This window comes from Gastrolobium bilobum, unplaced genomic scaffold (genome assembly GCF_033153095.1).
Source record: "Gastrolobium bilobum isolate Gb01-03AN ecotype WA unplaced genomic scaffold, APGP_CSIRO_Gbil_v1 utg21709, whole genome shotgun sequence".
In the NCBI taxonomy this organism is placed as follows: domain Eukaryota; kingdom Viridiplantae; phylum Streptophyta; class Magnoliopsida; order Fabales; family Fabaceae; genus Gastrolobium; species Gastrolobium bilobum.
The window spans coordinates 329,671-355,329 of record NW_026898833.1 but is presented as its reverse complement, the minus strand read 5'-3'; the positions used below and the strand labels follow the sequence as shown (position 1 = coordinate 355,329).

Genomic DNA, 25,659 nt, shown 5'->3' with positions numbered 1-25,659 from the left:
TATATTTTTAAGATTTTAACTTTAATTATTTTTATTTATATACTAAAGAAAAAGTATTTGTCAATTTAAAATACACAAATTTATATAATTTTAATTGAAATTGCTCTATTTTGGTGGTTTTCTAAATTCTTTCTCTCCTCCACAAAATTCTTACTCTCTCTTTTCGTTTGATTTTCTGGAAAAGAGAATATAAAAATCCATTAAACATGTATCAAAATACAATAATTTCTTCTAAAATGATACAAACTCCATCTTGTAATATTTTTAGAAATGATTTAAAGTCTTAATCCTAGACTCATCCTGAATAGGATTGCTTTCCGTGAAGGATACATGTGGTTTATCCAAAAAAATAAAATAATACAAACTTATATGTTTTAAAATGATAAAAAAATATCGTATATTAAATATTAAAATGAAATTTACTTTTTTTTTTAATTTATGATCACATATTGTTATATTCTATAAAATATTGCTATTCTGACACGTATATGCACATATCATCTAAGATTTATATAAATTTTACTGCCTAACCTGTGATGTGAAAATATACCACCTTTTTTAAAATTTATAGTTAATCGAAATTTGGCAAATGCATGTAACTAATTACTCTCTTCTTCTTCTTTTTGGATAACTGCATATAATTACTCTAAGCAGGATTTTACTTTATTTAGAATAAATTTATAGAGTAATTACATGCATTTGACCCAAAAAAAAATATTCTCAAAATCCACTCTACAACTTTTCTAGACTTATACAATTTTTAAAAATATACTTATATTTATACTTTAAAACATGGAAAAAATGTGTATCATTTTAAAGGATGTAAAGTTATGTCATTTTAAGTAAGAGAAAGAGATATAAAAAGAAAGAGAGAGAGTGGACAAAAAAATATAAAGGTGCGGATCCCATCTCTTTGTGAGAGTGAAATGATATAAGTTATATCATTTAAAAAGACAAATATTTTTCCATTAAAACACATATTCTACTTTATCATTTAAATGGAATCGATACTTCTAAATTTACTTTTAAAATATATTTAAACACAAATCAATTCTCTTTAACATTAATTTTACTAAAATTTAAACCAACTAGACCTTAAAGTACATATATCAACGAGAAAGAAGCACTTTTATATTATTAAAATTAAGAACAAATTGGATCTAACTTAAAACTTAAAGTTAGTTTTAGAAAGAAAAACTGTCCATATCATTATATATGGACAATGACATAATACTTTAGCCACATATGACATGAAATTTTAACACATATCTCTCACATTCGAATTAGACATTTGAAGCTTGAAATTTACAAGATTAAACATAGGATTTGATATTTTCATATTATACGAGATAAAATTATCTCATACACGTATAAAAATGTGTAAAATTTATATAAAGTCATATAAGGAGAAGAAATAAAAAAAGAATATGAAATCATACACAATTATATATATATGAGATAAAATTATTTTTAGTAATATAAAAAATATTAACCCTTTAACCACCCAGCATCAGAATGGAAATAAACTCTGAGATTATATTAAAACTAAAATTAAGTTTGGTTTAACCATTATTCGTAATAGATAGTTGAACCAAAAAGCCAAGCCATTATGAATTTTCTATTCCCTGAAAAATGTGACGAGACCACCATGAACAAAATGGACACCTTTTTTGTGTTTATTTTTTATGGATAGATGACAGATGTGGTATTGCAAGTTGCACCAACAAGAGACATTCCACCTTCCAATCAATGCAGCGTTGCACCCATGTGGATGCGCCGTCTCTGATTCCTTCCCTTCCCACGCCGTTACTTTTGTCTAACTTTCATTGTCCACGTCACCGCACATTCATTCCCTTCGGTTCCCCTTAAACACGTAACGTACTGACGCCGTTATAACTTCCGATGCACAAAAATTCTTCCTTCTCTCTTTAAAACACAAACTCCATTTCTGAATTTTCTCCTCCTTTCTCTCTCCTTTTTTTATTTTCCCGGAAAATCCTTCTATCCAGTATTCATGTCGGTATGTGCCCCTTTTCCCTCTCATTACTATCATTCCTAATTCGTATGATTTTCTTCCTGATCATCTGTTGTCGATGATTTACGTTTCTATTTTAATCGTTCATTGAGCTTTTTCCTGTTGCTATATCCATGAATTGTGTTTCGCAATATTGATATTGATTCATTTATTAGTCCCATAAACTTATTTTCCATTTCTTGATTTTGGTAATATGATCCTTGTTCAATTATTTGAATTTTAGGTTAAAAAGGCCTTTGATTAGTTTTTTTTTTTAAAAAAAAATTATTTATCCGTGGGGTTGGGTTGAATATGTATGTGACTTATATAGGATTGCTGAAGCTGTTCATGGTCATTATTTTCCAAATTAAATTCTTCTGACATCCGTGTTCCAGCGTGTTTACTTGATTGATAGAGGAAATCCGGATTTTCACATTCTTATTATTGCTTTTTTCTTTTTTGGGGAATTATTTACTGTAATGTATCCTTAAAATACTCTTTTGGAAAACTGTAGATGTATTGTTTTTTACAAGGAGCTCCATTGTGATAGGAGCTTCTCTGGAATGCAGTAATGTGGTTTCAAACTGGCGTTTTCTGGTGAATGATTTTGGTCTTTAATAGAGTTTGTATACCCTTTGGTTCGATCCTAAAATGTAAAGTGAAAGAATAAAGTAGTTTTAGGATTCTGGTCTGGTCTTCAGCGTGTGGATACATAATAAATAAGGTAGAATATTTTCAAGTAGTTACCAGTTAGATGTTTTTACTATGTAAGTGTCTATGAATAAATGTTATGATCAGTGGTTGATCGCGGGTCTATGAATCAATGCTTGCAGTTGTAGTCTGTTTAATATTAACTTTATGTGACTATGGAATTGCTAAGGAAGCTTATTGTGTTCAATATTTAATTGAAGTGTCTATGAATAAATGTTATAATCAGTGGTTGATCGCGTTATTGGGTCTACGAATCAATGCTTGCAGTTGTAGTCTGTTTAATATTAACTTTATGTGACTATGGAATTGCTAAGGAAGCTTATTGTGTTCAATATTTAATTCCTCAAATGTGGTCCTTTCTATTTGCTATCTTGCACCCAACATTATAGTTATTTATTATCTGAGGCACAAATATATCAAATTATTCTAGTACATAGAGAATCTTTTCTATCATCAGCTTTCCTAGCTAATTATAATTAGTGGTACTCAGTTTGTGAATTTTCAAGTTCATAAGCAAAATGAGGAACTTGATGAAGGTTTTTCAGTTTATATTTTACTGATTATCCCACAGGAAAAAGGTCGGCCACTACCAAAGTTTGGTGAATGGGATGTCAATGATCCAGCTTCAGCTGAAGGGTACACGGTGATTTTTAACAAAGCCAGGGATGAGAAAAAGACAGGTGGCAAACCTGAGTCACCTGGAAAGGCTGATCCTCGTACAAGACCTCCATTAGAACCTGGCAAAACTCCGAGTGTAAGACGTTCTTGAGTGTTTAGCTGTGTCTTCTGCACAAATGCTAATTGTGATATAATAGATATATCTGTACATGTCTGTGTGTTTGTTTTTGTGTGTATCTGTATTTTTTTTTTCCGGTTAACTATGTATGTAGTTTTTGAAAGAATTGAGAAACAACAGGATGGCAGTCTGAGTGACCTAAATATATACGGTGTCAAGATAGGCCTCGATGAGAAAGCCTTGGCCAATTTGATCCAAGACCCTTTGAAAATTTGAAATAATGATTTAGTTAACAAACTTTGATGATTTCCCCCTCTCCTCTCTCTCTTTTTCTGTGTGGCACTGGTGGTAACCACATCTGATATTTTTATCTCTTTATTAAGGATCTATAGTCTTTTACATTTGAAGTTAATAAAATATATGCATTCCATATTACCTGGATGTCTGTTAATGGTGAATGAACATTTTACTTTTTGTCTCTATAGTCAGCTGATGTAGCTCAGGGATCATTTGTTGAACTTACAGTCAATGAAGTTTATTCCTGCACAGATAACTCCAGGAGAAGATGCGTCTTTCTTTTTCTTTTTTCTGGGGTGGGTGGGTAGTGGGATATGACCAGTTTTCACCTTACAGCATTTGATTTTGGTAGATTTTAGATTGTCAAATGGTAATTGAATCATTAAATAGATGCTGGGCACTCGAATTAATTCACAAGCTTTATTTATTTTTTCCCTCTCATGAATGACTCAATTGCTTTTCAGAAAAAATGGTTTTGCTGCATACAAAATCCTCCTGCAGAATCATAGCAACGGTTGGTCCTGTGTAAAAGGTTGAACAGAAGACAATGTTTATGTGTAATTAGCTCTCAGTGTTTTCTCAGGGATGGGAGCTGTAGAGCCTTAAAATGAATTCTGCTGGAATTTAGTTTATGTGCTGTAAAAGTGAGTTGCCGGGGGGGAGAGTAAAGAAAACACTATTATATGTACGTATCTATATCAATGTTGTGGTTTATTGTTAGGAGCGGGTTGCTTCCTTTTTTGCGGTGTCTTGTACTTGCGCTATGGGGTATAGAAATTTGCTTGTTACATTTTATTCCTTGTTTAAACAAATTTTATTTGATGAACTGATATTATTCCTTTGGTTTCATTGCTTGGATAAAACTTACTTGATGTGTACCTTTCCATCGATTTTGTGATTATGGGATATTATTATCTGGTTATTCTTTCCCAGTTACTAAATTCTATTTCATCCAATTTGGGAAAGAACTATTTTGGCTCAGAACACATCATTTACTCATTTTCCCGCATGAACTTTGTGCCCAAATACATGTTTAGCATGCAAATGAACACTTTCTCAATGGAGCTGAGAATGAAAACCTAGGCTATCAAGTCTTGTTTAGTTATCAAATTTAAATCGATCGAATTCCAACTGTGTAAACTTTTTGAGACAAAAGATTAAATCATATTTTGGTATAGTAATATAGATTAGGGGCTTTTATTCAAATTTATGCATGCTCAACTTAAACAACCTGATTTATCTTACAATAAAGATATTATTAATAATGAATATATATAATCAATGATTTGGGGTGTCAAATGATCAATAATATGTGTGCAGTGGTATAGTATTGAGAAACACTACACCTTCCTTAACGTATAAAAAAATTCAGTATTACAGCGAAAGTTCAATAAAAGCAGTCATTGGAAAAATAGTCCCTAAAGTGGTTTCACCAGACAAACTCAAAGTGACTTATAAGTATTAACAGAGAATACGTTTAATTTTGTCAGTTCAATTTTTTGAAGAAGATGCATGCACCTAGAGCCAATGCTGTGGATTTAATAGCAAGAGAGGTTGGCAATCTGCCCTTGTCCTTCCTCAAGAAAAGGCCTTGGTATATAGGAAGATTGATGAGAACCAGGAATCCACACAATAGAACTTGCATCATCATTTTTTGACCAGCTCTAAGGCCTCCTTCGTTAAGGACTAACTCCTTTAAAACGCCAAGTAAACAAAACAGATTGAGCAATGCCAGTGTTGCTAATACAGTGAAATATGGAGAAGAGACTCCAAACTCCATAACTTCTTTCTCGTAACCTTGGGAAGCGTCTTCTTCTGCGATCTTAGCTGTGACTGTAAAGGGTGAATCTGAACGCCCAAAGAACTTTAAGACATTGTCCATGAAAGCAAATAAGTAAGAGCTTGTTCCCTTGTAGAGCCACATCCTTAGGTCATTCCACCAACCCTGGATTGTGCCTCCGATGAACAAAAACTCAATCAAACTAAAAGCACTTCCCCCGAGTATGACATATGCGAAAGGGATGAACCATGGGCTAGACATCTGTTAAACCCATCAATCAAAAACAATATATTACTTGCATTCTCAATACAAAAAGTACTCATTTGCTTAGAAAAACTATATACATGCATACACATATATATTGAAAAACTATTTGTTCTTTTAAATATATAAGTTTATCTCCTTTCACTCCCTTATAATTATGTATTCCGGAGAATACATAGTTATAGTATTAAAGGGAAAAAAGTTTCTGATGTTACTTTAGATAATTTTGTCTAATGTTCATCGAAACGACGTCGTTTTGATGTTAAAAAATTATAATGATAAAGACTATTATAACCCTGAAATAAATTAAAATTACAAAAACACCATGATTTCTGTCCTAAAACGACGTCGTTTCGATGAACATTAGATAAAGTTATCTAAAGTAACTTTAGAAAAAACAAACCCAATATTAAAATTACTTTTTTTTCTCTCTTTAAAAACTTTTCAAAATCTTGTCGGCATAAGTGGAGAGAAAAAAAAAATAACTTCTATATATTACCCGAAACACATGGTTATAAGGGGTGAAAGAACATAAGCTTATATCCTTTAAAAGTATAAACACTGAACCCAATAAATATATATATATATATATATATATATATATATATATATATAACATAGTAGAACTCATCAATTACGGGTCATTTAAGGATACATATCTTGATTTTGAGAAAATATTTTAATTCATTAAAAAAATTCCACTTCAGTTTCTTATTCACTTTACATAACAAAAAAATCACATCTATAAATCCCAAAGTGAAATAAAAAAGAAATTGATGTAACAGCAATTAATAACTAAGCCTTATCCACTTAAGGATTTTTTGGGGGAAGAAATTGTTGTAAGGAACTTGTGAATATCTTAATCATTACCTCTGGAAACAAGGGAATGCCTTTCAGGAGATAAAGTGAAGGGATGATTGAGTAATATAGTTTTGGCAAACAGGTGATTGCCCAAAAGTTATAGTAGCAATATCCCATTTGGAGGCCTAAACTGATCCTTCCATGACCGTACAATGCAGGACTGTACTTGGAAAAAAAAATTTGTAACTCCCCTTCAGCCCACCTCTTCTGCTGAACAAGTGTTTGAAGCAAGGTGGTTGGAGCTAGACCATAAAAAGCCTTCCTTGGTGGGTTGTAATACACTGATTTCCATCCTTGCAATTGTATTGACAACCCTGTTATCACATCCTCCACTAGACACCCATATTTGCTACCCATCTACAATAAAAACAAATTATACTGCTAAAATGTTTCATTGCACATTTCCTCGTTTAACATTAGCCTATAGTGGTGTTTGTGCTTGTGAAAGTAGAGAGATTGATAAGCCACCTCTTTTCCCCATGCAGTGTTTTCCTCGTAGGTGCAGCTTGCTAGAGCTTTTGATTCTTCTACTAGTTCGTGCAAGTTTGCTTCTATTAAATGGTCATTCTCTTCATTCCAATCATTCTTGTATCGACCACTGAACTTCCTCCCACAGAAAGCGTCTCTCCTATGAAAGCAGCAAGTTCCAATATACAAAGGGCCACCATAACCGTCCAGACCATGCAATTCCACCTACATATACATGTGATGTTATTTTTTCAAAAATTATCATAGTGGTTACGGTAATAGCATAGTGCTATTTTATCCGCAATAAATATAGGGAAAAGTATCTCTGCCTCTATGGCAGAGTAAAGTTGTCTAATGCAGACACATTTTCGTCAGGATCTGCATGTGTATCCTGGCAAAGATGTGTTTGCGTCAAATAATTTTATCTGTCGTTACGGCAGATTCGAGGGACCCATAAATATATATTTTTCACTAAAGCATGTAAGTTTCAATAAGATATACTATCTTAGAATTATACTCCTAAGTCTATCTGCCAATCAAATAAAACAAAACTAGAGGCAGGGCAGGTTGAAGAATTTAATCTTTGTACAACTTTTGATTCCATCAATATTAACTAACCTCCATAATTGTGATTAGAGCACTCCCGTATAAATCATTCTTTGTGACATTCTCAAAATTCTGTGGAAACTGCACAAAAGCAATTTCATGGCCTTTCTCTTCATCCATGAAAAAACAAAGAGCATCTCTCACTGATTGTGAACCGTTTGAGTACATGTCACAGTCTAGAGTTAGAATGATTTTTGCGTTGCTAATCTTTGAAGACACTCTTAGCTGCATTTAGGTCCAAGCAATAATGTGATCTTCATTGCATGCACATGGACAGATAATATTTCATAAAAGGTACTGCTACTCAATGTTACATAGTAGCATGGATCAATGTTACGATTGTAACCATCATCAATGCTACCATCATAACCATCACACACATAATTAGGCACACGCTCATACACAGGATTTATTGATCAATAACAATGTGTGTCAAAGCAAATAATTTGTACTGCAAAACTACAAGAGTGATTGAATAACTCGATACAATGTGCTCTTTTCTGTGAATCTAACTTTGTACTAGTTGGCACCATATTATACTCTTTCGTTAAATTTTAATCTTACAAGCCTTATGAAAGGAGGGTTTTATATACACACACACTACCAATGAATTGATAGCACCGGCTTTGAACTTGTGGTGATATTGGGGTCTCTTCTCACGAGCCAAATACACCAGAGTTGGCAACACAAACCCATCTACATCTTTCGAATTATCCGGGTCACTTTTATGAAGTAGTATCTGGTATTAAAATCAAAGCACAAGAGCAAAAAACACATCAGGCATATGGTGCCATAAAAAACATCATGCATGCACTGAATTGAGCTCAAAACTAATGTGAAAATTGGGATATACACGGTATACATTTAAGAAGTAGGTAACATCTCTGTTTTACTTTTATTTTTATAAGAGAGACAAAAGTTATTTACTAATTTTATGTAGAACCACGACAATTTTGTTAAGGGTTTGATATTTTTCATGTCGTAGGATATAAAATTATTTCTTATACATATATACAAGTTTGTGATGCTCGTATGAACTCATGTAAAAAGAAAAGAAAGAAAAAGAATACACAGATTCTATACAATTTTATTATGTGTATGTAAGAGATAATTTTATCTCCTATAATATGAAAAATATTAAACTTTTTTTTAATAAAAAATTTTTTAAAAAAAAAACTTGTTTATGAACTATATATTATGAATAACGTGTTGATGTATCATTAAAGTCTGAGAAAGTTGTTATCAAAAAAAAAAAAAAGTCTGAGAAAGTAATCCACCTGAAGGATTGTGTCGTGGTCACGTCGAGAAGAATATGAACCCCACTGAGAAAATCCATTATGCTTTGAGCGTACTTCGCCGGGTACTCTACCCAACTTGGCTGCATCTTCGATTCGTCTTTTCATATCTTCGTATAATTTCTACAACAAAAAATGGACACAATATAGTGAGAAGGAAATAGACAACCTTTACAAAAGAGAGGGAGGACGTAACCTTAATCAATACATTAACCCCTTTAGGTTGATAAAATATTAATTCATTAAAAATAATGTTTATATATATATATATATATATATATATATATGCATTCTTTAGTATTAATGGAGACACAAAAATTACACTATTAACTCAAACTGTCTTACATCTTTCACTGGGATATTAATTTAAATACACAACAATATTAATTGATCATATGAATAATAATTGATTAAAATAAATAACAGATTTTCCTGAGTTTATTTGAATTACACTTTACCTATTTTTTTATTTAACTTTCTTTTTTTTTTTAAATTCTATAGTACTCTTTTGATTAGATTTTTTCTATACAATCCCTTTAGACACCATTTTTCCATAAAGAAATGTGTGATTTCTATCAAACAAAAATATAAATGTGACTTAGATCGATACTCAATCCACCAACAAATAAGCATACATAGAAGAAGATATAAATTAATGAGGTGTTAATTAAAGAAGTTCGACAATAACATCATTGGTGTTAATAACTATGTCCAAACAATTTGAACGTTTAGATCTTAATGAGTTACTTTCTCTATAGGAATTGATTCATTTAGTCAACTTTTCGTTTATCTCAACTGCGTGATATAGGTCGAATTTAAGAATCTTTTAAGAATAAGTAACATGTAATTTCAAGGTAAATTTTAATAAAGAAAAAGTTACTGTATATATATGTACCTTGATGGCTGCCAAGTCTTCGGCATGATTCTGGTCATGTGGATAATTAGTTGCTGAGACAAGGCTATGAAAATAAGCATCAGGTGACCTAGGTTCCACCTTGAATCTCTTGCAGAATGGCAACCAATGCTTTGCAAATCTAGAAGCTTCTAAAAGAGCATAGAAAGTGATATCTGCACCAGCATCATCCGAGAGATAAACATTGAGCTTCTCAGCTGGATAGTCATAAGCCATAACAGATAACACTGTATTAATCACCATCATTGGTGGTTCAATATCTGGATCAGCCGTGCACACAAATATGTCCACTCCTGGTAACCTACTCTCATATCTGTCACAAATTACAAAAACTCACATATTACATATATATCCAAGGCATGAAAGCTATAAAATAAAACACACACACACACAAACAAAAAACATATGCACAAGACTCCTTAACTTGCAAAGATATAGATAAGTGTCAATTGTAGAGAGTCTTATCTTTATATTTTTATAAAAAAGACTTTTCGGTCACAAACAATCACTTTACTAATGTTATTTCGATATAAAAATAAAAATAAAAAATGAGTAGAACATTCACCTTTGAGAGAGTCTGTTGTTGAAGGTTTTTCTGAATACAAGGTTCCATCGGAGGGCTTGAACGAAGAGCCAGTATAGGCCGAAGCATAGTTCAGCACCAAGCAAACCAAGCCAAGCCCATTTCCCATTTTCACCGTTTATGGGTATGTGGCTAAATCTGTAAGCCAAGATGAAGCATATGGAACCAAACAAAGAGACGGAGAAGAGCCTGTAGATGAGTCTTCCTCTGCCTCTTGTGGTCTCAAACAATGGATAATATTCACCGCTGTCCATTTCCTTCGCTTCTGTCTTCTTGTTTCTTTACCTCTTATATATATGTAGTTTAGTTCATTCAATTTTATTTATTTAGAATTCTGTGACTCTGACTGTGACCGTGACTGGAGCTTCAATTATTGCTATTCATCGTATATGGCCACAACACAATATTATCTTCTTAATTATATGTTTCTCAAAGATTAATGTTTCATTTTTATTTCATTTTATTTATTTAGAATTTTTTGACTGGAGCAATTGATCGAGTTCGATTACTGCTATTCATTATGACGAATGAGCTGATCACCAATGATTGCTAGCGTTTTACATAATAATACTTACGATGAAGAAAAAATAATAATATGGTTATAGTTTAGAAAATAATATTTGTAAATTTTATTTAGGTTGGGAATATTTGTATTTAAACGCAAATTAATCTGACTAACGTCTACAGCAAAAATGAAGAATATCAATAGGAAGCAATTTTGAATATATATGACTCGCTTACGACAAGAAAAATTTGTGTTCAATAGACTTGTTTCAAATTCATGTCCGATTGGCAAAATTTGACTTGAAAAAATTTGTGTTGCGTTGCATGTTAATCTATCAACTTGAAATTGACTTACATTAATTTTTTTATGGGTTATTCATATCGTATCATGTCGTGTCATAAATAGGTTATTCGTGTCTTATCGTGTCATGTCAACCCGCATTGTTCTATCTTGGAGACAGAGATATCCAGCCCAATAGACTAGTATGTTAATCTTGGATCTAGTGCCCTCTCCAAGGTATCTAAGAAAGAGATACTCTTGAGCCAAGCAGATCACTGTGCACACAGTAAACTAATAACGGCTTTAGCCGATGGAGTGTGTGAGTGCGCACAGTGACAACATAACAATAAGCGAGAGAGCGTAACGTACATTTAGGGTATACCTTTTATTTATAGAGGTTACCAGTGGGTAATATGATATGGGCCTTTAGTGCCTCTGATGAGGGCCCAAGCCAGTTTGCTTGCTATGCTGTCGTATTAGGATTAGTATCTTTGATGGATACTATCCGTAATTATAATTCATTCAGATTTTGGATTGGCCTTTATTGGGCCTGCCATTCAATGGGCCCCTTATACGAGTTCATAACACGCATAATAGGTAACACAGTTTGGGATTGACTGATTATTCATGTTGTGTCATATAGTGTCAACTCGCATAATAAGCGATACAATATAAGATGGCGGATTATTTGTTTCGAGTCGTGTCAACCCACAAAATAAGTTGATCGTGTTCGTATTAAGGTTTTGATCTAATTTTAAATTTATGTCGTGTTCGTATTCGTATTCGTATTCGTGACCAATTCATCGTATGGATCTGAATTGTCATTCTATGCCAAGAGCAAACATATAAATATTTCCTTTATTATTATAACGTTGAATTAGACTCTTATTTTTGCTAAGCTTATAATGATGATCGTTTTCTCTATTATAGGAATATTCATAGAAAACTGCTTTGGACTTAAAGAAGAAACTGACAGAATTAATGAATAAAAATGGTCTTTGGCTCATTTGAGTTCAACAATGCTTTGAACCGTATTAGTAAAAAAGAATAAACTGGTTGAGAAGACTCAAAAAAATAATTAATGAATAAAATTTAAATTTAGAATATAATTTAAATCTAGGAGAATTCTCTCATCAAGGAATTATGGTTTAAAAATTTAATCAAAAAGATTATTAGAGAGATAATTCTAATTTAATTATAATAATTAATTGTAACCCGAGAGTTGGCTCATGTGACCATATAAACACTACTGATAAACAAGATGCCAAAAGAGAATCGTTTCAAATCTTGCAGAAAACTCGATTCTATTAAAGTGGTAGATTTATAAGGAAAAAAGATATGTCATATTAAAAGACACAAAGTTATGTCATTTTAAGTGAGAGAAAGAAATAAATTATAGAAAATAAAGTAGGAAGAAAAAGTTTTAAAGGTACGAGTCTCATCTCTTTATAAGTTAGAATTATTTTCATCCGTATAGATAATTGCAAATAAGGAAGGATCAACAAGAATCCTCAAAGAAGCTAACATTTGGAATACTCAATGTTCGTTTTTTGAAAAAACTAAGGGCTGTTTGAAATCAATTCTGAAAAATAATTTTTTAATTTTCAACAAAAAAAATTGTTTAATAATAATGTCTGTTTTGTAAAAAACAAAATTAAAAACTATACTTTTTTTTAAATCAAATTTAGAAAATATGTCTAAGTTGTTTTTTTTTTATTTTATGTTTTGACTTTTAGTTTTCAAAATAAGAAAAAATATCAATTTTATTAACTATTTTATAAAATAATTTTAAGAGAAAAGAATTCAGAACACAATCAAATAGACATAATAGTGGCTAGATATGTTTTTAGATTCTTGGGAAGCAAAGTACTTTAAAGATAACTAAAGCTCACATTTAAAGCATCAAGCCAAAAAAAAAAGAAAGAAAGAAGGAATTGATAGAGATTTTTATCACTGGTGCGCCACACTTCCAATACTAGCAAATGAAAGGTGCTACTAAACAGGCCAACGAAGCCAAGACAATGGACTTGAGCATGATTGAGGATGATATGCACCCTTTATCACTACGGATGAAAAGAGCCTCATACACTGGCAAATTGACCATTACCATTAATGAACTCAGCATAATCTGCATCATCAATTGGCTTGACCTGTTGAATTCCAAATCCATCACAATCCTCTTAATTCCCCCAACAAGACCAAAAAGGTTTAGCAATGCCACTGTTGCTATTATGGTTAACGCGATTGAAGAGCTTCCAAAATCAATTACCTCTTCCTCATATCTCTTTTGAACTTCCTCCGTGACCACCTTATCTGTGATGTCAAAGTTTGTCTCTGATAGTCCTAATTGTTTGGTCACGGTGTCAATGAAAGCAAAGAGATGCGAGGTGGTCCTTCGGAAGAGCCTCATTCTTTGCAAGTTCCACCAACTCTTTACTGTGGAACCACAACTCAAATGCTCACATAAGCTAAAGGCATTGGTGGCAAGAAATGCATATGCAAAGGAAAGGAACCATAGGCTTGAAAGCTGCAAAGTGAAAACAACATATAGTTGAGGTAAATAAGTGCAAGAAAATTAAGGAATCAAAGATCATATTTACAGCATGAGAGAGACAACCTGTGGGAACAATGGAATGCCGTGAAATAAGCAAATAGGAGGAACAATGACATAACAGAGAGTAGGAAGGGACATAGGAGCCCATAAGAGGTAAATACAGTATCCCATTTGAACACCCAAGTTTATCTTTCCATGTCCATAGATGAAAGGGCAATACTTGGAGCAGAAAATCTGGAACATTCCTTCTGACCACCTCTTGTGCTGAACAAGAGCTACATCTAAGGTTGTTGGAGCTACACCCATGAAAGCCTTTCTCTCTGGATTGTAATAAATCGATTTCCAACCCCTGCATGAGATAGCAAGTCCTGTAGCAATGTCTTCCACAGGAATACCATATACTAATCCCATCTGCAAAATTCATATGCCTTATCAATTATTAAAAATTTTAGAGGTAAAAAGCTGGGAAAGGTTATATTTACAAACTTTTACAAACTACACTAAGTATGACCGGTCATACTTCATCAAGAGTGTAAAACCGGTCATACTTAGTGTAATTTGTAAAAAAAACTTGTAAACGAATCTTTCCCGAAAAAGCTAAACACAAACCTCCTTCCCCCATTGAGTGCCTTGCTCATATGTGCAAGTGACAAGAGCCTTTGATGCTTCATTCAATTCATTGACTGTTCTGTTATCTTCTCTTTTAGGCTTATTGTAGCATTTTGTTCTGTAATCTCTCAAGGAAGTTCCTGACAAACTTTCTCTTCGATGGAAACATCCGGTTCCACAATACAAGGATGCACCATATCCACATATGCCAGCTAGCTCAAACTTTATATGCACATAAGAAAATCAAACCCAATATTAGGTGTTAGTCCATCCTTATATATATACATCTATAGGCTCAAAGTAGTTACATTATTTTATCACCCACCTCATTGACCACAGGAACTGAATTGGAATAATGATCATTCTTGGTGATGTTATTATAGCTCTGCGGATATTGCACAAAAGCTATCTCGGGGCCTCTTGTTTCATCCATGAAGAAACATAGTGTTTCTTGAATTGTATCTGCATTATTTGGGTACATATCACAGTCCAAGTTGAGGATGAAAGGGGCGTTGCTTATCTCTGATGACACTCTAATCTGCAGAACGAAGCTTTGATATGATTATAAAGCCAAATAATAGTGAAAAACGTCTTTGCATTTGAATGAAATGTACAGTTTTAAAATAAGATCAATATGCAAAACAAAATAAGTGGCAACTTTCCCCAATTAATTTAAAAAGGTTTTCTGCCACTTTATTTTCAGTCTACTAAGTGTAAAGTATAATTGAAGTATTAAACTCATTTTTAGATGGAAAAGTGAACTTAGTGTTTTCTTTTCTTTTCTGTTAACTTGTATTGGTAGGCTAATCAACTTGGATCATCAGCATAAAAACATAGATTGATCAAAGATCATTATTAACCAGAGCATTCATAGCTCCTGCTTTGAAATGGTGAGGGTGGTTGGGTCGTTTCTCGCGTGCCATGTATACGAGTGTTGGCAATTGAATTCCATCTTCATCTACAGCATTTGTGTCCCTACCATCGATTATGATCTGCAAAATAACATGAAGAACAAGTGTTACATTGAAAAATAAGTTATAAAAGACTATAATAGTCTGTTAATTTCATTTGTTTTTCTCCTGAAAATTAAGACGGTGATACCTGCACAATAGGCTGGTGGTCCTGCTTTGTCGTCTTAGGATTCCATTCTGAGAATTCTCTGTGTTCATTCCTTTCATTCTCTGGAATCTTGCCCTTTGCTACAGCCGATTCAATCTCACCTTTCATGTCTTCATATAATTTCTGCCATGAAAATTATTTAATGGAATATCGTGAAACTGTCCATCAAAGAATATTGTAATGCATGTACCATTGTGCACATTGCACGTAATTGTATTTTTTGTTTAAAAAACCAAACGATACAATGATACATGTCTAATTAAGGAGATTTTATTTAACATCATACGGTCGAAAATGCTGAACAGATAAAGTCAAATTGGTGGTTTAATTAAGTCATTAAACAATTTTTTTTCTTTAAAGAATGTCTTTGACCTAGTGGATGGTCAGCTACTGCAAGCGAAGTTGTTAAAATAAGAAGAAAAAAAACTGAAATAGAGACACTACTACAGTTGTGTAAAGTTCTCCCAAAAAAATGTGTAGCATTTAAATTAAGGGTTATATTTATCTCATTTTACATGAGATAAATAATTTTTTTACACACACAACAGAAGGGTGAGTCTCACCACTTTTTTTTTCTCTTTCCTCTTACATGTGAATCTCACTTGTAATTTTATTTCTACAACATGAGATAACTTCTTTCCTACAACATAACAAAAGTATTTTCCTTAAATTAATTGAAGATTTGTTAAAGGATGTATCTTCGGACACATCGTAAGTAGGGGTGTGCAAAAAAACTGGTTCACTTGCCCTGCCCTTGATCCGACCTTGACCCGACCCATAAATACCCATATTTTTTGAACTGGTTTACATACTGACTCACTTTTATTTGGGTCAGTTTTAGACCTGACTCGTTTTAATATTGACCCACTGACCCAAAACTTGACTCATACCCATCATGTGAATTTTTTTTTTCACAATTACATTAAAAGAAAAGTTTTAACGTAAAACAATTATGTCAAAATTTCAAATGAAACATTTTCCTCAAAACAATTTCCATTGAAAATTTCGACGAAACATATTTTCATCAAAAAATTTCGACGGCAAAAAATTTCATTAAAATTCTTTACAGGTTTCAAATTTCGGCGAAAGTTTTCGACGGAAATATTTTCGTCATCAAAAAATTTTGATGGCAAAAAATTTTGACGGCAAAAAATTTAATCAAAATTCTTTATAGATTTCAAATTTTGGCGAAAGTTTTCGACGGAAACATTTTCGTCATCAAAAAGTTTTGACGGCCAAAAATATCGACGACAAAAAATTTCATCAAAATTCTTTACATATTTCAAATTTCGGCAAAAGTCTTCGACGGAAATATTTTCGTCATCAAAAAATTTTGACGGCAAAAAATTTCGACTGCAAAAAAATTCATCAAAATTCTTTACACATTTCAAATTTCGGCGAAAGTTTTCGACGAAAATATTTTCGTTAAATTTTTGGACAAAAAAAACTTTTCGTCGAAATTTTTAGCGAAATACATTTCCATCGAAAATTTTCAACTAAATATTTTCGTCAAGTTTTTTGATAAAAAATTTCCATCAAAATTTTTAACGAAACACATTTCTATAAAAAATTCCGTAAATTTTTTTGACAAAAAAAACCTTTTGACGCAAAAAATATTCTGTCAAAATTCTTTAGAGAATCTAAATTTCGTCGAAAGTTTCAAATGAAACATTTCCCTCGAAATAATTTCCGTCAAAATTTTCGTCAAAACACATTCCCATCCAAATTTTGAACGAAAAATATTCCGTCAAATTTTTTGACAAAATTCTTTTTTCGATTAAAACATTTGATGGAAGAAATCATTTTCGTCAAAACTGTTGACGGAAACTAAATTTCAATAGAAAATTTTTTTTTTTGTAAAAATTTCGACGAAAAAATAATTTTGTGACGAAATTTTCGTCTTTTGCAACGTAAAAATTTCGACAAAATTTTGTGAGAAAACCAAGTCAAAAATGGGTCAGGTCAGATTTGACCCACTTCAGAAACCAAGTCAGATCAGATCCAAATTGGTTCTGAACTAGTTCAACAAAATCCAATCCAAGTCAGACCTGACTTGGATCAAATTAAAGCGGGTCGGGTCAAAATACCTGACCTATAAAAATCAAGTTGGGTCGAGTCGGACAAAAACCTGACCCGACCTGACCCATGCACAGCCCTAATCGTAAGAGATAAAAGTAACTTGTATTGCTTAGCATAACTATTTAAATAAAAAATATTTAATACTTTTTAAAATTTTAAATATTATATATTTCATTTAATATTCTTTTATTTGTTAACGAAACCCTTAAATTAAGAAGGCTCACCAACCATCATTGGTTCAAGTTACAAAGAGTTTATTCCCTATAACAAAATATCCAGAATAAGTCCTTGGAATAAATAAATAAAAAAAGAATATTAGGAGAACCGCCTCCAATATAAGTCTAATAATAATACTCAAACCGGATTAAATCGGTTTAGATTAAAACAAAAAATACTCAATTTTAAATGTTAAACTCTTAGAATTTCATGTGATCACACACACGTTACTCAAACATTAGCTTATTGCTTAAGAAAGGATATTCATTCTATATGGTGTAAAAAAAGGCAATTACCTTGATAAATAACCATGCTTGGCGATACTCAATGCTACTAGTGCTACAATTTTGGCCGGCAAAGTAAGCCTCCGGTGACCTGGGTTCAACATTGAATCTTCTGCAGAATGGCACCCAATGTTTTGAGAAAACGGAGGCCTTTAAGAGAGCATAGAATGTTAGCTGAGACCCTCCATCGTCAGAGAGATACACACTCAATTTATTCGAAGGATAATTGTACGCCATCGCCGATAATACTGTGTTAATCACCATGCATGGAGGCTCGAGTATTGGGTCAGCTGTACACACAAAAATGTCCACCGCTGGTAAATTGTCTTCATCATATCTGTCAAATGTGCCAAAAAAAAAAAGTTAGTATTTTCACTATTGTACACATAACATTGATAACAATGACTTGAAAAAATAAAATACGGCTAATGCCTTGTGCCCATAATAATCCCACAGTTTAATTAGGCTTATGTGTTTTCAGAGTAATCGCGAATAATGAAGATTATACATATTTAAATTAAATTACATAGCTTGAACTCTGGCCATGATAAGTCATCATCAGGCAATATGTTGGGTCACACTATCCTCATATAATAGAATTCTCTCATAAATATATATATTGCCGCAAACGATTATTTACTATTTTTTGTACCCCACATTATTATTATGAGAATGGAATCTGAGACATTAATTTACCTTAATCCGATCCCTATCTTTATTTTCCTTATGTATATATATATAATATGTTTCCATACTGAATACACATTTTGTGTAAGGGTGATAATTTTCAAAACGATTCGCTCACATAACACAAGCATAATACAATCCGTTTTTAACTTCATGTTATGTTGTGTATCAATATGCAAAAACAAAATCAACCCAAGTTAATCTTCTTGCAGATTATTTATGTCATGTCGTGTGAACACAATATTGGTGAAAATAACATTTAGTATAATGCATTATAAGCAACACATTTTGAATTTGGCTTATTATTTATGTCGCGTTGTGTCAACATATATGATAAGCAAAACACTTTGAGACTAGTTGGCGGGTTACTCGTGTCATACCGTGTATAGACACAAAATAAGTGGTACATGTTCATGTCGAAAGTTTAATTTGATCCATTTTAAAATTTGAATTGTATTCATATTAAATTTGTATCATGTCAGGCTAAATAGTCAGGAACATCAACCAAAATGTCACTGTTTGGCAAAAATTTTATCCAAATATCACGCGAACAGTAATTTTTATCAGACTGTCACGAGACGTAATTCGCTACGAGTGGTAGGAAATTACGTTCGCCAATAATTTTGTGACATGTGGCATATTTTCGCAGAAAAAAGCTAACTGGATGAAGTTCGCTATTAGTGATAGCAAATTTGGTACGAAATGTGGTCACATGTCACGAAATCATAAGCAACGAAGTTCGCTACCAGTCATAGCAAATTACGTTACGTGACAATCTGGTAAAAAGTATTGTTCGCATGATATTTGAGTAAAAAATTCACCGAACAATGGCACTCTGATCACTATTCTGAATTGTCACCTCTAAATTTATCACATGTCAATTTTATTTCTAAAATAATGTAATTTTCTTTTCAAATTACTAAAATAGTGCAATTTTTTTAAAAAAAAGTAATCAGAATAGGAAAAGTCGTTAATAAGAAATATAACTCATTTTTATAAGTCATCTCTGCTAAGTATAGTTTTTTTAATATTTATTTTTATATTTAAAATACTTTTAAATTTTTACCAATAAATTTTATATATGAAATGCAACCTATATATAAGTCATATTTCCTATATATGACTCCGGTTATTTTTTGAAAAAAAAAATAGGCTGTATAAAAACAGAAAGAAGGACATTTAATACGTTTGATGTCAACATTGGAACCCTAGAATTCGAATATATGCGTAACTTACATATATTTCATACACCCTCACATCTCAGAAAATAATTTTTGATAATCTCGTAATATTCAGTATATTTTTTATTAAATTTGATAATGTAATATGATCAAATTTTCTCATTTTACCCATTTTTTATAATTATTGTCATCTAATCCCATTTTTTTTTTCTATTTTTAATAAATGTATGCATATTTTCATGGGAAATGATATATTTACTACTTTTTTCTAAATATCAAATCAAAACCGTTGATTTCTGACAATTTATCAGTTATAATTTATTAAAAATTAATAATTAATTTATAAGTATAACTCAACAAATTATAATTAGATTGACGGAAATTAACGATTAAAATTTAATAATAAAAATTAGTAAAAAAAAATTAATAATAAATATAACTTCCCTACCAAAAATACGTTACACATTTCAACACGTAGTGTTAGCTCTGCTACATCAAATGTAAATCCCTCTAAAAATGTTGAGTCCTATCTTTCCTTAAGCCTTAACTTAATCAGAGGAAGTTGTCATCCAATAAGATACGACTTCACATATTGACAAATAACCAAGGGAAAAAAAAAATCACCGTTCATAAAACGTTTCATTTTTTTTTATATATTTTTTCTTAATTTATAATAGGGATTTGCATTTGTCATTTAACATGACACAACAAACTTTTCTACACACACAACATTTTGTGAGCCCCACACTTTTTGAAGAAAAAAAAACTACTGCACGCAAAACGAATCTCTATAACATTACACAATCATTCTTCTTGCAACATAACTCTTATAAAATCTTTTATAATATTACATCGATCTTAAATTTTCTTCGATATTTTTAACATTCAGGAATAAATATTAGAAAAAGGTTATACTTACAATCTTTCTTTTTTTACAATCTCTTACAACCATATCTTAACATTGTTGATTTTCGTCAATCAACGGTTATGATTTTCGCAAATTAAACTCATTAATTAATTATTAAGGGTTTGTTTTTTCTGATGTTACTTTAGATAACTTTATCTAATGTTCATCAAAACAACGTCGTTTTGGGACGAAATTCATGGTATTTTTGTAATTTTAATTTATTTCAGGGTTATAATAGTCTTTATCACTCTAATTTTTTAATTTTTCAACCCCAAAACGACGTCGTTTCGATGAACATTAGATAAAGTTATCTAAAGTAATATCGGAAACTTTTTTCCCAATTATTAATTCACAATAAATGATAACCGTTGATTGGCGAAAATCAACGGTGTTAAAATATGGTTGTAAGAGATTGTAAAAAAAAAAGATTGTAATTATAACTTTTCTCTAATTATTATATCCTAATTAAATATGTTTTTCTGCCAATCATTTACCATTATTTAAAAAAAATTATTTTAAAAAATTATTTTTTTTCAATATTCGATAAAAAAATAAAAAAAAACAATGTTCGGAAGAAAACTGACTTTAATTTCCAAATTTTATTAAGAAAAAGAAAAGACCATTAAGAAAAAAAAAATCTAAATCAACTTCTCGATGAGAAATCTAAATTTTTTTAAAAAAAAGTAATTGAAAAGTCAAGTTAACATGAATTGACTTCTCAATACAATACATATTATTTTATTAAAATTTAAAAAAATAGAGAAATGAATAAACATTAAATAAGTAATTTTATTAATTTTCATTGGTGATGCTCTCATAAAAAAAAAAATTACTATTTGAAAGGTAATCGTTGGGTCGTCAAAGGAGGCTAAGGTAGGGGGAGAATTATTATTAATAGATTAGACGGCATTCTATTATAAAAAATGTGTTTTACAGTATATCTCAATTTAAAAAATTTAAATATTAGATTTATTGATTTTTCCACTTATACAATCCTTATTTAGTTTAATTTTAACAATATACTCCTAACATTTTCCTATATAATAGTGGGCACAAATTGACGTGGGCCCACTGTATTTAAAAAAAAAAAACTAGAAGTATATGCAGGAAAAAATTTCTTTCTTGTGTAGAAGAAGATATACAACATTTCCCATAACAAATGTTGTAAAAATCCAACCAGATCGAAATCGCTGATATCATAAAAGAATCGGTTCTGCACTTGAACCGTACAAAATTGATAAACCGCACCTAAATCGAGTTTAACTAAAATACCAAATTAGCATCGATTTTAAACTGTTTTATATTATTTTGCATAAAATATTTGACAGATGTCAGTGGTGGAGATCGAACCAAACACAAGATTAGATACTTAAAATAAAACTTATAACTAGTTCAACTTTATTAGTTAAAAATAATACTTGTAATTTTAAAGAGGATAAAGAGAGAACCTGAGTGAGAGGGTATCTTTGAAAGGAGTTTGATAGACAATTCTCCAACGAACAGACTGAGTGATGATCCAGTACAATCCAAAAGCCACCTCCGACACCAAAAGAATGATCCAAGCCCACCTGCCTTCACCTTTACCTGTTGGCATGTTTGTTAATCTGTACAACCAAATCAAACCGATACCTCCAAGTATTGTTGTTGCTAACATCTTGTACACTCCTCGGAATCTTGCTTCTTTTGTCTCAAACAAAGGAACCCTATCCTCTTCTCCCATCTCTTTCTTTCTATTCTCTCCTTTTTCTGATGAGAAATGAGATTGTGTTGTGTGGGAAGGAAGATATAAAGTCCTACTCTCTATCCGGCAATTTGAGATAGAGAGAAAGAAAGACAGAGCACTCTCCGCGTGCCAACCGAGAGATCACAATAAAATATATTATACAGGCGCCCAGTTTATATTTACAAACTTTTTTGTTTACAAACTACATTATGTTTACTCGGGAGAACACTGGTTATACTATGTTCTCCCAGGAGAACATAGTGTAATTTGTAAAAAAATTCAAAAAAAATTTGTATCCCCATTATACAGATATTCAACAAAATGCTAAATAAATTACTACACTTACATACTTTTTATATATTTACAGATAATTCAACGACTCTAGTTAATAGAATGCCCGTGCCCCAGCACACACACACATATATATATATATATATATATATATATATATATATATATATATATATATATCGAATGTTTATAAATTACACTAAGTATGACCATACTTAGTGTAATTTGTAAAAAAAAATTACATATATATGGGGACACTTTTTCTGCAACGGCTACAGAGAACTGCTATCTGTAGACTGCAACTGATAAAAAAAAAAAAGTGGACCCCAATGCTTTAGAAAAAAACCAGGATACAGAATCATATTCTGACTTGTTGTATATGCAGCAGCTGCAGAAATGATGTTGTCTATATATATATTATTTTAACCCGTGTGTCAGTTGCAGATAGCAGCTCTCTGCAACTGCTACAAAAAAAGTCTCCTCATATATATATTATTTTCACTACTCTTTAATTATTGTTAAATTAAATTTAGATTAAGAAATGAGATTAAAGATAAAGGAAAAAAATGATAATTGTTGTTCTAAATAAGATTCAAAGACAAAAGAGATTTTTTTTTTTTTTTTTTTTATAAACTACATATATCTCCTACGGGAAAAGCAATTATATTCGAGTTTGAAATATACATGTTATCATGGAAATAACAATAACTTTCTGACTAGGCTCTTATTTGGAATAGATAACTATGCACACGGGTTAATGAAAATAAATAAACTCATCCCACAGTGCTCATTATTTTTAAATTTGGCTTACTATCGTTAATTTGATGTTTAATATTTGTTCATAATGTTTCTTTAAAAAAATACCCACCGAAAAAATATTTCATTAAAAATAGTTATCTTAAATTTTTTGTTATATATAAATAGATTGATAACATATTAATTCATTACATAAATATAATCATTGAAATTAAAAATTAAAATTTTTAAAATGGATTTCTAAAATGCTATCATAAATAATTCGAATGATTGTCCTCAAAAGTCATTTGCAGATAGCCTTTCTTATTAATTGTAGATTCATGGCGCTTTGCGGCTTTGGATCTTCGACGAGCCAAGGAAAAGGAATCATGACAAAAGTATGACACCTAACATTTTATATATCACTTTATTTAATAATGAAAAAAATTAAGTCATGTAAAAAAGTTGTTTAAAAGCAAATTTTTTTCTTAATAAAAAAAGACACTTTTTTTTTGGTGAGGAAAAAAGACACTTTGTTTTCTCACATTGGTACGCGAAAATCTCGATAAAATTTTATTATTTTAGTAATAAATATTGACAAGTGCTCTGTAAAAAAAAAACGTTGATAAGGGCTAACAGAAGAGAGGAGAAAAATGCTTTGTGGTTTTTTTTTTCCTATGAAAATAAACAAATGGATTAATGTCTAAATGTCTTGTTACTTAAAGCAAAAAAGCATTCTGTTTCTGGGGCTTAGCCCCTCTTTATTTACAAAAAAAAAAGCCAAAAAGCAAATGAGATTATAACATGTTTTCATTATATTAAGGAATATGTTATTCTGCCTATTTTTATTTTATCTATTTTTGTCTACCATTTTCAATATCATTAGATTACAATGTCATTCAATGGTGGAGATATACGATATAAAATAAACTCTTGTACCCCTTTTTCTCTCCCACTACCTCTCATTCTTTATCTCTCCTTCCTTTCTCTTTCTTCAATGGCACTTTAGCATAAAAAAAAGAGGCGGGATATTTTGACTACCAAAAATGTTCACTACCACCTTACTACCTATCAAATCATCATTGGATCAAAGAGAGAGAATGTTAAAAAGTTTTTGAAGAGAGAGAAAATGTTAATCTAATGGTGATTAGATAGGTAGTAAGGTGGTAGTGGAAATTTTTGGTAGTCAAAATATCCTCCCTCTCAAAAAAAAGGTGCAAGTTTTTTTCTCTTCATCCAACTCAGTCATTGTTATGAGCATTTACATAGAAAATTGAACTAGAGTGTCAAGAAGAAATAAACTCAGATGTCTCATGTTATAGAACTAGGTAGGCCTGTTGTAGGGCGTAACATGGAGAGAACATAGATCATTTTCCCACTTCAAGATGAAAAACAATATAAGAAGAAGGAGATAAGTTGATTTGTTTCAAATTTTAACGGCAAAGTAGAAACGTTACAGTAATCGTGGATTAATTCAAGTGAAGAGTTATTCGTGCTTTTCGTTTTTTTGTAATTTTGTGATTTCTGTCGTGTTCAATTATATAAAATTTAAGAAATTTTGAAAATTATATTCATCAGGCAAAACTATCATGCCATTAATCATTGCATGAACTTATATTCAAATATAAATTCAGGTTGTAAATTACGTCAATCGATAGAGAGAAATGGAAGGAGAGAGAAAGAGTGTGAGAGACACTGAGGAGAAAGAAAGGAAAAAAGATTTATTTTATTCTGCAAATCTACACCGTTGGATGAGATTGTAATCTAATAGTGTCGAGAGAGGTAAACAAAAGTAGAAAAAATAAGAGTAGACAGAATAATCAATCCCTTATATTAATAGGAAAAAGTTATAGTTATTACTTTTTTTCTTACTACTTATTACTATCAAATTTTAACCGTTAATTTCCGTCAATCTAACGATTATAATTCATTGGATTACATTTATTAATTAATTATTAATTT

At 31.2% G+C, this 25,659-nt stretch overlaps 3 protein-coding genes across 3 annotated transcripts; 1 reads left to right on the top strand and 2 right to left on the bottom strand.

Moving 5' to 3' along the window:
- Positions 1–1,853: 1,853 nt before the first annotated feature.
- On the top strand, positions 1,854–4,607 carry LOC133284558 (protein NOI4-like). The gene is made up of 3 exons (XM_061481601.1): positions 1,854–2,020; positions 3,297–3,479; positions 4,223–4,607. Exons 1-3 carry the CDS (start codon positions 2,015–2,017, stop codon positions 4,265–4,267), a joined length of 234 nt encoding a protein of 77 aa, XP_061337585.1. The 5' UTR covers positions 1,854–2,014; the 3' UTR covers positions 4,268–4,607.
- Positions 4,608–5,051: 444 nt separating this feature from the next.
- On the bottom strand, positions 5,052–10,801 carry LOC133284576 (cellulose synthase-like protein E1). The gene is made up of 8 exons (XM_061481621.1): positions 10,511–10,801; positions 9,937–10,258; positions 9,015–9,155; positions 8,342–8,476; positions 7,750–7,962; positions 7,132–7,356; positions 6,673–7,020; positions 5,052–5,799 (listed from the first exon to the last, which is right to left on the bottom strand). The coding sequence occupies exons 1-8, from the start codon at positions 10,780–10,782 to the stop codon at positions 5,245–5,247; spliced, it is 2,211 nt and encodes a 736-aa protein (XP_061337605.1). The 5' UTR covers positions 10,783–10,801; the 3' UTR covers positions 5,052–5,244.
- A 2,359-nt stretch (positions 10,802–13,160) lies between these two features.
- On the bottom strand, positions 13,161–22,751 carry LOC133284584 (cellulose synthase-like protein E6). The gene is made up of 9 exons (XM_061481640.1): positions 22,397–22,751; positions 18,186–18,510; positions 15,577–15,717; positions 15,336–15,467; positions 14,801–15,013; positions 14,476–14,697; positions 13,930–14,277; positions 13,582–13,839; positions 13,161–13,462 (listed from the first exon to the last, which is right to left on the bottom strand). The coding sequence occupies exons 1-9, from the start codon at positions 22,666–22,668 to the stop codon at positions 13,394–13,396; spliced, it is 1,980 nt and encodes a 659-aa protein (XP_061337624.1). The 5' UTR covers positions 22,669–22,751; the 3' UTR covers positions 13,161–13,393.
- Positions 22,752–25,659: the final 2,908 nt, after the last annotated feature.